The sequence below is a fragment of the Bison bison genome, unplaced genomic scaffold, assembly GCF_000754665.1.
Source record: "Bison bison bison isolate TAMUID 2011002044 unplaced genomic scaffold, Bison_UMD1.0 scf7180017858886, whole genome shotgun sequence".
In the NCBI taxonomy this organism is placed as follows: domain Eukaryota; kingdom Metazoa; phylum Chordata; class Mammalia; order Artiodactyla; family Bovidae; genus Bison; species Bison bison.
Window position 1 is genome coordinate 81,245 of NW_011489458.1, and position 15,963 is coordinate 97,207.

The window sequence follows — 15,963 nt, forward strand, 5'->3', positions numbered from 1 at the left end:
AGGAAGTGGGAGCAAAGTCCAGACTAAAAAAAAAAGACTGAGTTTCAAAAAGTTATATCCACAAAATAAATACAGAATAAAATCTTATTTTAAAAGACATGCAAAGAATCGGAAGGAACTCTTCCAAATTAAAATATGAAAGTAGAAGTAAAATACTCAATAGTAGGGTTGAAAAATAAAGTCAAGAAAATCTCCTGGAAACTAGTACATAATGACAAAAAGATGAAAAACTGTCAGACAAAGAAAATAAACAAAAGAAAAAAAATCAGATGACCAATCCAGGATGCCCAACATCCAAATGGCAGTTTCATAAAGGCACAACAGAGTAAGCAGGATAATGGAAAGAAATAATTCAACGAAATTTCCCTGACCTAAAGGACAAGTATCCTCTGGAAGCTACTCTGGCCTTGACAGGCCTTTGGGTACACGCAGAGGTGGAAAGTTCAGTCTGTCTGGGTCTCTCACCTCAGAAAGGCAGAAATGGCCTTCAGTGCCTCAGCAGCCACCTCCAGCACAGGGCTGCTCACTGCCTCTCGGAGGGCACGGCCAGCATCTCTGCACATGGCTGAGCTTGTGAACAGCTTGATCTCTTCTGGCTGCCTGAGAAATTATAAATGAAGAATAAGCGTGTGGATTCCTATCACTGACCCCGTCAGGAATAAATACCTCCAGTTCTTTGCTTCTCCAGTCTGGCCCCTGCAGGCTTGATGCTCCGCCACTTAGCTCACCGAGTCAGGATCTCAGCAAAGAGCAGCAGGCCCTGCTTGTGCAGCTCGGTGTTGTTCATCCTCAGGTTTCCCTGTAGGCTCCTCACCACCGACTCGATCCCTGCCTCAAAAGACACAGCAGAGGCCAGGGATCAGTGCCCAGTAGTCTCCTTCCTGCCTTCCCAGGAGAGGGGAGAGGCTCTGGACAGCACACAGTTGCTGGCAGCCCTCCTGGAGCAGTCCTGACAAGTTGAGCTGATGGGACAGGGCTGTGAGATCTTTGAGGGCAGGCCCTTGTATGATTCACCTCTGTCTCCCCAAACCCAGCACAACCCACAGCACAGGCCCTGGCATTTGAGGTATTTCGTCAATGCCTACTGGCTGGGCTACTATACCTTCTCTACTACATACACTCCCATTTCTCCTCAAAGAATCAGCGCAGACCTCCACTCTCCAGGAAGCCTTCTCTGGTCCACTCAGGCAGAGGTATGGGCCTCCTCTGGCCTCCTACACCTCTTGTCCATCCCCTCGAGCATAACCCTAACCACCTTGTTTATATCTCCCTCCCCTTCCAGAGGACAGGGACCATGTTATATGTCCCTGTTATATTTTATATGTCCCATGTTATATGTCTAAATCTCTAGCTCCCAGCCTGATGCCTGGCATAGCATAGGAACACAGAATATGAATAATTGAATGTGCCCAGTCTAAAAATCTAGATGTGATATAAAAAGTTCCAGACAAGGAAGGTATCACCAGGAAAGAAGAAGGGATAGTTTCAACAAAACTTTGAAAGGTTAAATCAAAGTTGGGGGACTAATTAGATGGGGAGATTTCACAGGAAGACTACTCCAAGGCTGAGTAAGGTTGTTCTTGAGGTACAACAGGAATTCATCTCGTGGCTGACAGGAGTGTCCTTTTCTCGCTAAACATATACTTCTGCCAATTAATGGAGAGCAGAACTGTTTGGATATCACTGCTTGCCTGTGGAATCTGGTGACAAGTTGGGGCTGATGGAAATGACCAGACCAGCACCTTCCTCCAAAGTACAGGCCAGCCTGCCCATCACTGCTGCTGCCACCTAACTTCAAGGTGCTGTCCACCCAAGCCAGAGCTAGTGCAGGACCCACAGTACCAACCATACACCGTGTGGCACTTGGAAAAGAAGAGTGGCTCTTCTGCCAGGAGTATCAAACAGTTGTAGCAGGACCAGACGAGCACTTCACTGGAAGAGGAAAGATGCTCAAAGAGGAACTCTGGCCAGGGAGAGAGGGAGGAAGCAATATGAAAACTGTGTGATAATGCTCCCTTAACTAATACTAGGGTTTAGATTTATTAAGCATCTCATACCTGTCACTTCATCTGTTCATACACCCTCGCCCTAAGACATAATCATTAATTCACACATAAACCTGGAAAATGCCCTCTAGCTTATTGTCTAACTTCTTCTTTTTACAGATGGGGAAACTGAGGTCCAGAGAGAGACAGCTGGTGGTAGAAGAGGGACTAGAACCTAGGTCCCCTGATTCTCAGGATGGGCAGCAACATGATGCAGAGAAAAGAGGTTTTAGAGCCAGAGAGCCTTGATTTTGTATCCCTTCTCTGCCAATGCCGAGCCTTGTTGATTTAAACCAGCTGTTTCCCTTCTCTAACTTCCCTGGTGGCTCGGACGGTGAAGCGTCTGCCTGCAACTCGGGAGACCCGGGTTCGATCCCTGGGTTGGGAAGATGTCCTGGAGAAGGAAATGGCAACCCACTCCAGTATTCTTGCCTGGAGAATCCCACAGATGGAGGAGCCTGGCAGGCTATAGTCCATGGAGTCGCAAAGAGTCAGACATGACTGAGCGACTTCACTCGCTCACTTTCCCTTCTCTAGTTCAATTTCCTTATTCATAAAATAGCAAAGATGAGGACCTAAATGTGGCAACATTTACAATGCACCTCAGGGCATATTTCCTGGCTCATCACAAACTTTCAAGACACATTAATTCCTTTTTTTCTACAGGTCTTTCTACTACCCCACACTAGATGTTTATTTCTAGATGGTTTATTCCTAGACTGGTCTAAAAATCAGTAACAAATTGTTCAAGGTCAGTTAGAAATCTGTCGAAAGAGGATTCAGATTTCCTGAGGTGTATTTCCTAGACTCTGTCATATATAATGAATATGCCACCAGCTGGTCCCTTCAGTATGCATAACAAAGAATCCCAACAGAACTGCTGCTGCCGCTGCTACGTGAAAATCTCCAGTCAGAATTCTGGGGTTCTCAGAGGAGAAAGTTAGAAGGGGACTCCCACCTGGGATATCAGCGTGGATGAAGGCCAGGGCGTGCTTCGCTGGTGAGTGGACTAATACTGCAGTTATACATTGGGCACTGGCCACCTGCAGGGTCTCATCTCTGGAGAGAAGAAGCTGGAGAAACAGGCAGCAAAATGTGCCAGTTACAACACAGACAGGACCAGAGGGAGGCACCTGGGTGCCTCAGGGCAAGAGCCTGATTGTCTCTGAATCCCTCCCACACTACTGGCACCAGGTGTAATCATGATACTCAAGGAGAGCAGCTGTGGATTATGGAAAAGAGTCTCTATGAACAGAAGCAGGTGTGAAATAGAACAAAAGAACACAGTGGCATTCCAAGAACACTAAACCTGTCCCCAAGAATGCTCTGGCCTTCACTGACAAAAGTATTTTCACAGCCCTCGTCCAGTTTTGATGTTTGTAACAAACCTGGGATGTGTCAAGGCAAGGTTCTACTATTAGCCTCACTTTACAGAGTGTGCAGGAAAGAGTTAATACTGCAGACCTGAGACTGTACCCTTAGAAAGTCCTGTCTGCACTGAGTCTGGGAAGCTGAATTTCAGGAGGGTTCCCAATTCTCCCAGAACTGATAAGAGTGGCTCACTGTTACTAAACCATTTGTTCAAGCAATGCAGTTTATGCTGCACACCTGCTTTCTTTCTGGGAATCTGGGATTTTGGTATGTGCTAGGCAGAGGATACCTACATAATCAGATAGCTCCCAATTAAAACCTTGGGCACTGAGCCTCTAAAGAGCTTTCCTGCTAAACATTTCATACATGCTGTCACAGTTCATTGGCAGAGGAATAGAGTGCATCTGGTGTGACCCCACTAGGAGAGGACTCTTGGAAACTTGTGCCTGGTTTTCCCCTAGACCTCATCCCATACACCTTTCCCTTTTCTGATTTTGCTTGGTATTCTTTTGCTGTAATAGATCACGGCTGTGGATATAACTGTACACTGAATCCTGTGAGTCTTCCTAGTGAGTCATTGAACCTAGAGTGGTCTCGGGGACCCTTAACACAGAGGAAGGAACGAAAGCTCATTAAAGTTAAGTTACCTATGCTAGGCCACACAGCTGGTAAGTGGCAAAGCTCAGGCAGACACTCAGGTCAGCCACATCCAAATCTAGGAGTCTTTCCACAACTGAGATGCCTCCCTCATCAAAATTTTAAATCAGGTTACTCCTCTAATTAAAATATTTCAATGAATTTCCATTGAACTCTGAATAACATCCAAACTCCTACTAGACACCATAGCTATTAGGAGTCCCTAAAACACTTTCCATGGGGTTGCAGAGGGTCGGATATGACTGAGTGACAGAATTGAACTGAACAACACTTTCAGAAATCAAGGAAAGAGTTAAATGCAACCAGAGATTTTAAGTATAGAAGAAACTGGCCTTCTGGGGGGGGAAATGACAAGCAAAACATAGCACAAGACAGAGGAGACACTGCATGATTTTAGAGCTTCAAAGGAAAAGGACCAAGCTGCACATTTCTTGAGGACTACAAACTTAAACCCATCTCAGTTATGTTAGACTTAAAAATGGATACATAAACAGCCTTTCTATTTGCATATAAAGGAGTTTCTAGATATTAATCTTTATCTTCTCTTTTATATAGGAAATGACATGTATTTCAGTCACGCCTAGTGATAAAAGGCAAACCATTATTTTATGTACCACTAAGAAGAGCTATAATTAAACTATGACATACCATTAATGGTAAAATGTCTCCCAGTTTGAGAGCTGTTACAGTATTTTAAAAGTGCCTTAGAAAAATGATATGTAACCGTTAAGCAAAGCAATGATTCTTGGCCTAAAACGTATATTCCTTACTGTGTTGGGATTAGACTGACCAAAAAAAAAAACAAACAGAAAAATGGAAGTAGAAGAATACAGACCAGTCTTTATTTAAAATTTTGATATTTTGTTCATCATTAATTTTTTGCATTAACTTTGATTTTTTAAAATTCTGCATTAAAATACTATTTATCTTGATTGCTGAGGTTTTCTTACTTTTTTTTTTGATTGCTGAGTTTTTAGCACCCCCTTAAGTTTTCCACCTAAGGCAAGTGCCTTCTCACCTCACCCAAGTTCCAAACTTGCTGATTCTTGTAGTAAATAAAACACTAATCATCCAAAATGGCTAAGAGAGAAACAGTCTCCACGTATAGATGGAGGACAGGAGCTCCATACCAAGATTCCTGTCTCCACGAAGCTCTCTCTCCCTAGGGAGGAGCTCTCCAGTTTCTGTCCCCGCCACTCTCATGCTGCCTTGGTGCACTGTGAGGACACGAGACACTGTGCTCCTGCTAAGTCCAGCAGCAATGTTCTAACCAGACACCACCAAGGACTCCAGGACAGCAGCAATTAAGTGAACACAGAAATTAACCCACTATGAGATTTTGTGGTTCAAAGACACAAGACTTGCTCTTGAGAGTTCAAAGGCCCCGCGTGGACCATTCCAGAGGCGTCCCAGGGAGGTTAGGAGGGGCAGTTTGCTCTGGTTTTTTTATTCCTACCTTACCTAATCCTAACTGTCCCTTTCCCGTTTCTAACCAAGGTACCTCCTCCTTTCCACAAAAGCAGTCCCACAGTCTAGTCAGTGAGTGATATCCCTGGTATCAGATGAGGATAAGCAGCTCTGCCAAGCCCTGTGCTGAGCACTGTGGACAGAGACAGTCAGACTCAGGTCCTGCTCTAAAGAAGCTCCCAGTTGATCAACCACAACATGGTGAGGTAAGCACTGTGAAAAGGGCACATTCTACCTAAAGGAGCCAGGGGACAGGGGAGCTCTATAGGCCTTGAAGGCTGAATCAGACCAAGGAGAGGGGAAAGGCTTTAAAGGCAAAGGGGAAGAGCATCTGCACAGGCACAGAGACAGGAGGTCCTAGAATATACAGGACCAGGGAGAAGTTGCATTTGGCTGGAGTGCTGGGTTGTGGGACAGAAGAGACAGGCAAGTAAGGCTGAAGGGATAAGCTGGGCCCAGAGAAAGAGGGCTCCACGTACCAAGCTGAGAAGCTTGAATAATCCCCAAAACAACCGAGGTGGCTTTGTTTCCACAGCTGCGTGTATTCTCCCTTCTCAGACAACCCAGATGTAAAGGGGAGGATACAAACATAAAGATTCACGACTGAAAGAAAACCAACGTTGAGTCTTCCAATAGCATGTTGTTTTGGCCAGTGAGAAAGTACTTAGGAAATCCTAGGTAGAAGGATAAGGAAAAAGCCCCAGGAGATTCAGGTTCCTGAAGCCAGAGACCAGGAGTCACAGGACAACTACCTTTTTGAGCACCAAAGGCAGTGGGGTCTCTCCTGGTGGCCCCTCAACACTCTCAGCACTTTCCACCAGAGCAGACTTGTTCATGAGCATGGACACAAAGAGATCATACTTCAGCAGCTGCTTTAGCAAACCTAGACAACAAAGGGGTGGGGAAGTGAGGCAAGAGCAGCATGGGTACAAGGACACACCCAAGGTGCCTCCTCACACATCTGCTAGAAGTTTCTTCATCTTTCCATAGATGTTCCTAAGCATTTTATTATTTTTAACGCTACTGTAGATAGAGTTTTCTTAATTTATTTTTGAGATAGTTTGCTGCTACCATATAGAAATTCAACTGATTTTGTATCCTACAATTTTACTAAATTCATTTAATAGTTTTAACAGTTTTTGGTGTAGTTTTTTGGACTTCCTTGGTGGTTCAGACGGTAAAGCGTCTGCCTACAATGCGGGAGACCCGGGTTCAATCCCTGGGTTGGGACGATCTCCTGGAGGAAGAAATGGCAACCCACTCCAGTATTCTTGCCTGGAAAATCCCATGGTCAGAGGAGCCTCGTAGGCTACAGTACATGGGGTCGCAAAGAATCACACACAACTGAGCGACTTCACTTTTCTTTCAGTGTAGTTTTTAGGGGTTTCTACCTATAAGGTAATATCATCTGAAAACAGAGACAATTTTACTACTTCCTTCCTTTACTTCTGCCTTTTATTTCTTTTTCTTGCCTAATTGTTCTGGCAGGATTTAGAGTACTACGTTGAATAGAATCCCACCTTTTTCTTTGCAATCTCCATGACAGCGCACATCACAATTAATTCTAATTGTCCACATCTGCCCTCCACAATGGACTATGAATTTCCAGATTAGAGCATGGGTTTAATCATCTGTACAAACCCAGAAGGGGTCCTGGTTCAGAATGAACACTATGTATGGCTGAGCTGTTCAAAACAGAGCTCTTGGCCCAAACTGTAAATAAATTGTTGTTGCCCAGACTATGCTTTTCCCTATAGCCCCTGCTCTGAAACAGGTCTGCACCCAATCACCAGTGCCCGTTTCCTCTATCCAAAATACGAAAGCTCCCTGCTCAAAAGCATTTGATAGATTTTGTATTTATGTAAGGAAGTTGACAGGAGAGGTTGAAAGGGTACACTGAGCCTCAAATAACAAGAGAAATTTGGACTTCACCCTGGAGGCCAGAAGAAGCCATAGATGATTTTCCAAATAGGAAACTGACGGGACGCGAGCTATGCAGTATGAAGATTAATTTGGCAGCAAGTACAGGATGCACCAGGGCAGGCAGTAAAGACCAGAGGCAAAAAAAACTGCTGTCCCACTTTTCCTCCTCTTCTCCTTCCAAAGGTGACGTTCTTAAGATACCACACCAACATGAGGCATCTTTCACAGTCTGTGCCTCTTATCTCCCAAATCCATGACTTCTACCCCGTGCAAAGCAGCAAACCTCCCCACCGCTAATGAGTCTGCATCTCAAATACTCAAAAAAAAAAAAATTCTCAAAAGCTTTCTCTTTTCTCTCCAGTCCCACATCTTACCCAAGCAGTTGATCTGTAGCTCCTTTGTCTGGGCACCATCCATGGTGGAAAGGAAGAGAGGACACAGCTTCTCCCGGAAATGGCCCAAAAGCATCTCAGCAGCAACTGGGGAGGAGTACAGCTTCCCATAAAGGTAGCAGACAGAAGCCTGCACCCCCTCATTGGGGTACACTAAACCTCTCAACAGATGCTCCATCAGGTCACCTATCCAGAAAACAACCAAGGGATCAAGGGAACCTCACAAGTCAACTGCTAGATGACACTCCAAACTACTGCCCTGAATGGGGTAGTCATGGTAATCCCTATAATCCCCCACAATACATGATTTCTGGGAATCTAAAAGAGAAAACCAAGGCATAAAGAAGTTAAGTGATTTACCCTTGGATAAATCCTCTATGAGATACTTATTTCCTTTTACTGATAAAGTGCTTGTGCATTCCAGAATTAATTCCTCCTCCCATCTGAAAGACTCATAGTAGATACTTAATTATTTTGTGTTAAAATAGTGAATAGAAACAGCCCAAGACCAGAGTTGAGCAATACTTTTTTGCCCCAATTAGCCAATATAAAGCATATTTTGCAGATGAGGAAACTGAAGCCTATGGAAGGAAAGTAATGTCTTTCCAGGTGTACACAGTGAATGTTCCTCCCAGATGGAAGTGTGATCAAAGCAGCTCTTTAAAGTGTAGAAGCAGCTCTTCCCCAGAGGTCACTCACCATGTTCCATCACAAGTTTGTCTGCCAGAGCAGGGACAGCATCTACCAACTTGCCAAGAAGGGTCAGGGTGGCCAGGCTGCCTCGCATGGAGGGCATGCTACACAGCTACAGAAAGTGAACACATTCCTTTCTATAAGTTAGGATGAGAACAGATCTCCCACCAAAGTTCATCTTGCCCTATCCACACCAAAGCCTGTACTGCCTGTGTCTCTCACAATAGTTAGTAACCAGCCTCTTTAGCTAAGTATCAATTGCCCCTATTGGACTGGGAAACCCCAGAGGAAAGGGACCGAATCAGATTTCTCTTAGAATCCTCAGTACATAGCTCAGTACGTGTTTGTTAAACTAAATTAAAATTAGCGTATTTTGCCCCCTCTGGGGCCAGAAACTGGAGGGGCGAAAGTTGGACACATCATAAAAATGGAATTCTAGTTCATTGCAAAAAATTATTATTATTATCATTATTATAGCTACTATTACTGAACATTCTATTTGTCAGGTACTATGCTTGATGCCTGGGGCTTCCCCAGTGGCTCAGGGGTAAGGAAGCCGCCTGCAATGCAGGAGGCACAGGAGCTATGAGTTTGATCCCCAGATTGAAAAGACCCCTGGAGGAGGGCATGGCAACCTACTCCAGGATTCTTGCCTGGAGAATCCCATGGACAGAGGAGCCTGATGGGCTATAGTCCATAGGGTTGCAGAGTCAGACATGACTGAAGCAACTGAGCATGCATACATGCTTGATGCTTTTCAGAGAGAGTCAATAGTATTTATTTCACCTTTTCTATTGACTAGCTATAGCACCTTAAGTAAAATTCTTAACTCTTCTGATGGGACTTAGTAATAGTACCAACTTCAATGGGTTGCTGAGAAGATTGAACGAGATATTGCATGTGAAGCACCAACACAATGCCTACAGTATATAAAGGGGCATCACCATAATGATGCATTGATATTTATAAATATAATTTATAAATGTAATCTTATATATTAATCACATGCAGAGCAATTATAATGACACGATAATTTAACACTTTTTAATTAAATGTTGCTCTTAATGGTGTTGAATAAACATCTGTCTTTCTCTTGCAAAAAAAAGATTCTGATACTATTCCTATAAAAGCTGCTTGTTTAACTGATATTTTTGACTACATTGAAGAAAGCAGGTTAAATATAACTATTCAGTGCTTACTTTAGATGCTGATAAAAACAAATGCCTTCAATACAAAATATTGTATACAACTTAAACCAAACAAAAATACTAAGCCAAGACATAGTGAACATATTTCCTTAAAAATTTTTTGAAGGAAATCTGTTCATATTTAAGAGAATGTCCACGGGATGACTATGCCAGAAAATGGACTTCACCAACATGGAGGTAGACTTTGGGAGACTAAAAGCGAAAGGAAGGAAGCTACAAAGAGTACTGGAGCAGAAGACCCAGGCCCCAGCTCTGGTTCTGCCACTGATTCAGTGACCTCAGGCAAGTCCCTTTTCCTCTCCAGATTCAATCTTCCAATCTATCCAAAGGAGGGCTGTCCCAGCTCTGACATCTGAGGATTCCAAGAGGTACTCAAGAACCCACGGATACTTACTGACCTCTTTGTGACATTCACCCAGAAGGCAATGAATGGTCTGCTCCAACTTCAGCTGAGTCGTAAGCTGGATAAGGACTAAACAGGCACAATACCATTACTTACCAGAAGACAACCCCAGGCCCAGACTTCTAATCAAAGTCATCTGCTTGTGTTAATTGGCATTAGTCTTTTCTATCTCCTCCATTCTTAACTGTTTTATCATCAATGGTTCAAAACAAGGCAATACATTACAATAATCTAGGAAGCTTTAAAAAAAATAAAAACTACTGCTCAATTCCATCCCAGATCAATTAAATTAGAATTTCTACAGAAAGAGTCTAAGCATTTGGATATTTTTTAAGTTTCCCAGGTAAGTCTATTGTGAAACCAAGGTTGAAAACTACTATCATTATATTATTTCCACTTTTTTCCTTCCTTAGAATTTGCTACTTCATATACTAAAAAAGAGTTATGAGTTAATTCTTGTGCTGATAGTTGACAATAATATTACCACTCAACCCCAAACCTATCCTTCTATACAATCATTTGTGTGCTTCTGCTGGTGTCTTTGATGAGGAGTGAAGAGGCTTGCTCTGTAAGTGTGGGGGAAGTGGCAAACTAGATTTGGCTGCTGCTGAGGGAAGACTCTACCACTCCCAGAGTAAAGAAGCATTCTAGAACAACACTGACAGAAACAGAAAGAAGGCAGGAAGTAAACAGCAAATAGTGAGGAAGGAGCAAGTCCTTCTCCCTCTAGCTTTGCAATATCCATCTAGTGCTCACCACCTCATGAAGTTTCCAGAGGATTCCAAGCTATGCTGGCATCTACCAGAAGCGGATGGCTTTAGGATTATAGCTCCACTCTAGAGTGGCCTTGGGGCTTCCCTTGTGGCTCAGCTGGTAAAAAATCCACCTGCAATGTGGGAGACCTGGGTTTGATCCCTGGGTTGGGAAGATCCCCTGGAGAAAGGAAAGGCTACCCATTCCAGCATTCTGGCCTAGAGAATTCCAGGGAGTGTACCATCCAAAGGGTCACAAAGAGTCAGACACAACTGAGCGACTTTCACTTTCACCGGTAAAGAATCTACCTGCCAAACAAGAGACATGGGTTGAATCCCTGGGTCAGGATGATCCTCTAGAGGAGGAAATGGCACCCCACTCCAGTATTCTTGCCTGGATAATCCCATGGACAGAGGAGCCTGGCAGGCTATAGTCCATGGGGTCGCAAAGAGTCGGACATGACTTAGTGACTAAATAATAACAACAGGGCAGCCTTGAGGAAAATGGCAAAGGGAGATCTCCCCACCCATGCCGTCGGAACTTCAAGTGAGACATTTGTTTATCCACACTCTCTATACTGAGAGATGGTCAAAAGTACACACAGATCATATTGACTTATTTGTTACAACTGCTAGCTGTTACAGCTGCTAACTCTATGGCTGTATGGTCATGGAGCCAGCAGCAGCCAAGCAGCATCCTCTCCTCAGTGGTCTGAGTTTCATATATGGGGTCCTTCCTCCAAACTTGTAAGTTTTAATAATTTCAACCTCTCCCTTTGCTTCCCTAGTCCCAGGGGTGGCAGCTGTTTTCAGAAATTGCTACCTTGGTGAAAACTTGGTTCTCTTTTTGCCTTTAGTTACCTAGTTAATAATTCTTTAAAGTTCTTTTTTCTGTTCAAATAACTTGAGTGGTTTGTGTTTCCTCACTAGACTCCTAACTGATACAGTTCTTTGTTCTTTCTGCAAGAATCCTTTCATCCCAATGCTCGTCTTCCTTCTTCTTGAGTCTTACAGGTAAATTCAGATACTTCCACAGCTTTAAATACCATCTATGTGCAGACAACTTCCAATCACCCAACACTAATGTAAAAAAAGCAGAGTTTGTACGTGTCTTTGTAATAGCACTTATCAGCCGTTGCTATTTACCAGCCAACCTCTCCTCCAGACTGTAAACTCTTACATGGCAGGAATTATGTCAGATATATCACTAGTATCTAATGCAGTACTTGACACAGAGTAGGTGCCAAGAAAAAAAAAGGCAGAATTAATGATTAAAAACTGAGTTTTCTTTATCTGTCTGTAAAATGGAAAATTTCATCCAGGTCTCAAATAGTTAGAGCTGCAATTCAGGGTAATATTCCCGGCTTCAAATGCTGAGAACACAGAGTTTTACCTTACCTTCAATACAGAGGTCTGTTATGCTCCCATCCTCTACATTACATAACAGTCCTTAGAGCAGAAGGAAGAGGGGGATGGTTAACAGTTAAAAGAGAAACAAATCCAGAAAGGCACACTATGAATTCTAAGACTAATAGCAGCTTTAAGCAATGTCCCAGCTAAATTCTATCCTCAGCACCAAACCCCAGATTTTCAATAACAGCTCTCTGGCTTTAAAAGGATAAAAATAGTCAGTGTGGCACAGTATAAAAACTGTGTGTTCTGGAGTCTGTAACAGACCTGGGGTAAAATCCCAGTTCCACCAGCTGTTAGCTAAGGCCTGCCTGAGCCTTGGGGATCATCCTCTCTCCCTTAAAAGAATATTTTGGCAGTTGAAAGCCTGAAAAGCCTCTAGCAGAGAAAAGCATTCAATTTAAGTTGGCTCCTTTCCTCCCTGAAAGGGCTCATTCCATAGGACATTATAACTGTATTAAGAGAAGGGACTTTTTAATTCATCTTATTTTATACATGAAGAAACTAAAGGTACAGAAAAGAAGTCACTCAATCAAGGTCACAGTCAGATCAGCAGACTCCAGATCTGACTATTAATCCTGTTCAAAGACCAGACAGTCTAGATTTTTTAAAAGAACACATCCACCTTCACACTTTTAATAACACCTGAGCTATAGTAAAGCCAGTTACAATATAATGCATCGTGTATCTTAGGAAGGGGACATTTCTTCACCATTATAACAAAATAATTTGTTAGTAAGTTAAACTTTTACATTGCAAACAGTGGAAACTATCATTCCAAGACCATTTCTCCAAGACCCCAAAAACAAATGTACAAAGTATACAGGCAAAATTCACTCCAGGTTTCCTTTTCAGTCTCACCGAAAAGCATGCTTACGAAGTGGATACAGACTCTCTGATCCTGAGCCACCAGCTGCACAACCAGGGAGGCATGCTTCATGAGAGCATCTCGGAAGCTGGACAGCACGTGCTTCTTGCGCACCAACTAGGGGCAGATGAAATAAATATTCAATAGCAACCAAGTCTCAGTTGTTTTGAACCCAAACAAGTATAATTCCCAAATATAACTACAAGATTACACCAGCGGGATCATCTGAACTATGGAGTATGAAAAGAGGCATCATTTACACACAGGAATCCACATGTTCAAACAAAGGATGATATAAGAACTAAGGTTTCTAATACAATATATTTACAGAGCACTTTACTGTTCACAAATCACTCTTTTGTCTACTAGCTCATTTAAGCCTAATTGAGTTGGTAAAGCAAGCAGGAAAAGGTACTACTATTGCTGTTTTGGAGATGAGAAAACTGAGGGTCAGAGACTTTGCCAAGGACTCAAATCTAAGTATCCAACCAGGTCTTGTCCAAGGCTCTTTCCACAGTCTATGAGAATGATACTGCGGACCCTCATAAGTCTCACTGAAGTAGGTAGAGAAAAATGCATCCTTCCATTCAGTGTAGACATAAATCTTCACACTCAATTTGCCTCCCTGTACAGGGAACTGGGGAGCAGCTGTGCAAAGTGTTCAAGACAGTAACAAAAGATAGATCAAAAAAAGGGTGTACTGAGGATAGAACATGAACACAGGTACAACCGACTACATTAACCCCTTCAGCTGGTGAAAAATGAAGCTAAGACAAGTACGTTCAATAAAAGGTGAAGTTGCATCTCTTACTGCCTCTAACCTGTGCTATTACAAGTCTCTTATTCGTGAACTTCACCAGTTCTTCCCACATAATTAAGCTAGTGACCTAAATGAGTTATTCAAAAAATTTCAATGACATTCCTTCATCTGCTAGATTAAATCCAAGCCTTAGCTTGGATTCAAACTCTTAAAGGAACTGATCTCAACCCTGGCTCTCCAATATCACCTCCCTCAATTGCCCTTCAAACACATTCTGATGACCTCTCCAAACTCATCCTTGCTAATCCCACCTCCTGGAAAAAGCTCCCCCATTTCCTTTGGCCCAAATATCACCCATCTTTTCAAGTGTAATTCAAATGCTTCCTCCTCTTAAAAAAAACTTCCTTAATTTCGCTCCTTATCCCACCAAACAGCACTTACTATAAACATGTCCAGCTTCTAAATTCCCAGAAATGTGTTCTCTTATTTTCTCCCATACCTCACTGTCTTATTCATCTTTGTACCTCTCACTGTCCAAGAATGGCAGTCTCAGAACTTTAGCCTCAGTGATATTATAGATGTTATCAGATAGTCCAGCGGTTCTCAGAGTATAGTCTTTGGACCCTGAGCATGCCCAAAATCCTTTCAGAAGATCCACAAGACGAAAATTATTTCCATATAATACTGAGATGCTATTTGACTTTTTCACTTATTCTACTGAGTGTACAGTAGAGTTTTTCCAAGGAGATATATCACAACAGATAAAATGCAAAAATCTAGCCGTCCTCTATTAAATCAGCCATTAACAAAATTTGCAAAAATGTGAAACAGACATTCCTTCCATTATCTGCTTTGTTTTGAAAGTAGTTATTTTCATTTTGAAAATCATGTATGCCACAGAACTGTACATTTAAGAGTCAAAATGGTAAATGGGATGTTACCTATTTTTTTGTCAAAATAAAAAGAATTGCATTAATATGTAATGGATTTACTATTATTTTTAAATGAGTATCTTAAACTTTGTTACTTTCAACACAGTAAATAAACAAAAGCTCTCTGGGGTCCTCAACACTTTTAAAAAGTGGAACGGTATCCCCAGAGCAAAACCTTGAGGACCGCTGATCTAGCTGATTCCCCACCCACCCCATGGTAAGAATTCTGCTCCTGAGAATCTGAAAAACAAGTTATCTCCCGAACTCTACTTGGAGGCGTCCACGGACAAAAAACTCACAGCATAAGTGGGCAGACATTGAGGGAGCGGGCAGATCATGCTCCAGCCGGCTCTGCCTCTCAGAAAGGTCTTCCCCTCACCCCACTCCCGCCCGCCCATAACATCCACTCCTCGTTCCTGCTGCCACAGAGCCCAAGGCGCCCCCGCCTCACATTTCCCTCAGAAAGCTGAAGGGAGTAAGGCCCCGCGGTGTGTGCGCCCGGCCCACAGGCTGCGCGGGCGCTCGCGCGGGAGGCAGCCCGAGCGAAGGCTGGACCCCCGAGAAGGGGAGAGACAGCAAAGGGCGGGACGGCTGAGAGGAGGGCAGAGGGAAAGCTGGGAACGCGTGCCAATGAGTCTTGGAGGGCCCTGAGAGCCCTGGATTTAGTGCGGAGAGCGTGGGCCCACATGAGGCGCAGAGCCAAGCTCAGGGCCTCGTTATGAAAGAGGCTGCTGGGCGGCCTGCGGGGTAGGGTGAGGGGCGGGTCTGCGTAGGAGCCAGATTTAACCAGGCGGGGGCCCGGCTTAGTTTCCCCGGAGGTGCGTCAGGTTCAGGCGACCTGTTCCGCTGAGGGGAGGGCCTGGTTGGTGAGGGAAATGCTGGGACCCAGTTCGCACCGACACGCCGGGCTCCGGCAGCAGCTCCAGCGCGCAGGCCAGGCAGCAGCGTGGGGACACGGGCAGCAGCCAGCGCGAGTCGGGCCGGTAATGGGCGTTCTCGAAGAGCAGCGCCGCCTCTTCGTCCCTCCCGGGCCCGGAAAGGCCTGCCGCCGCCTCCCTCACAGCCATCCTTCGACACGCGTT

The 15,963-nt window shown here is 43.9% G+C and overlaps 1 protein-coding gene across 1 annotated transcript in view; it reads right to left on the reverse strand.

Annotated features, from left to right (window-relative positions):
• Positions 1-15,948, reverse strand: part of MEI1 (meiosis inhibitor 1) — a 55,768-nt gene extending 39,820 nt beyond the window's left edge. Inside the window, exons 1-11 of the mRNA XM_010829884.1 lie at positions 15,778-15,948; positions 13,183-13,306; positions 12,310-12,360; positions 10,155-10,228; positions 8,555-8,660; positions 7,838-8,041; positions 6,293-6,423; positions 3,004-3,118; positions 1,847-1,963; positions 729-828; positions 466-600 (exon numbers count right to left, since the gene is read on the reverse strand). Coding sequence (XP_010828186.1) covers positions 466-600; positions 729-828; positions 1,847-1,963; positions 3,004-3,118; positions 6,293-6,423; positions 7,838-8,041; positions 8,555-8,660; positions 10,155-10,228; positions 12,310-12,360; positions 13,183-13,306; positions 15,778-15,948 — 1,328 coding nt within the window. The remainder of the gene's footprint in view (positions 1-465; positions 601-728; positions 829-1,846; positions 1,964-3,003; positions 3,119-6,292; positions 6,424-7,837; positions 8,042-8,554; positions 8,661-10,154; positions 10,229-12,309; positions 12,361-13,182; positions 13,307-15,777) is intronic.
• Between the last annotated feature and the right edge of the window lie 15 nt (positions 15,949-15,963).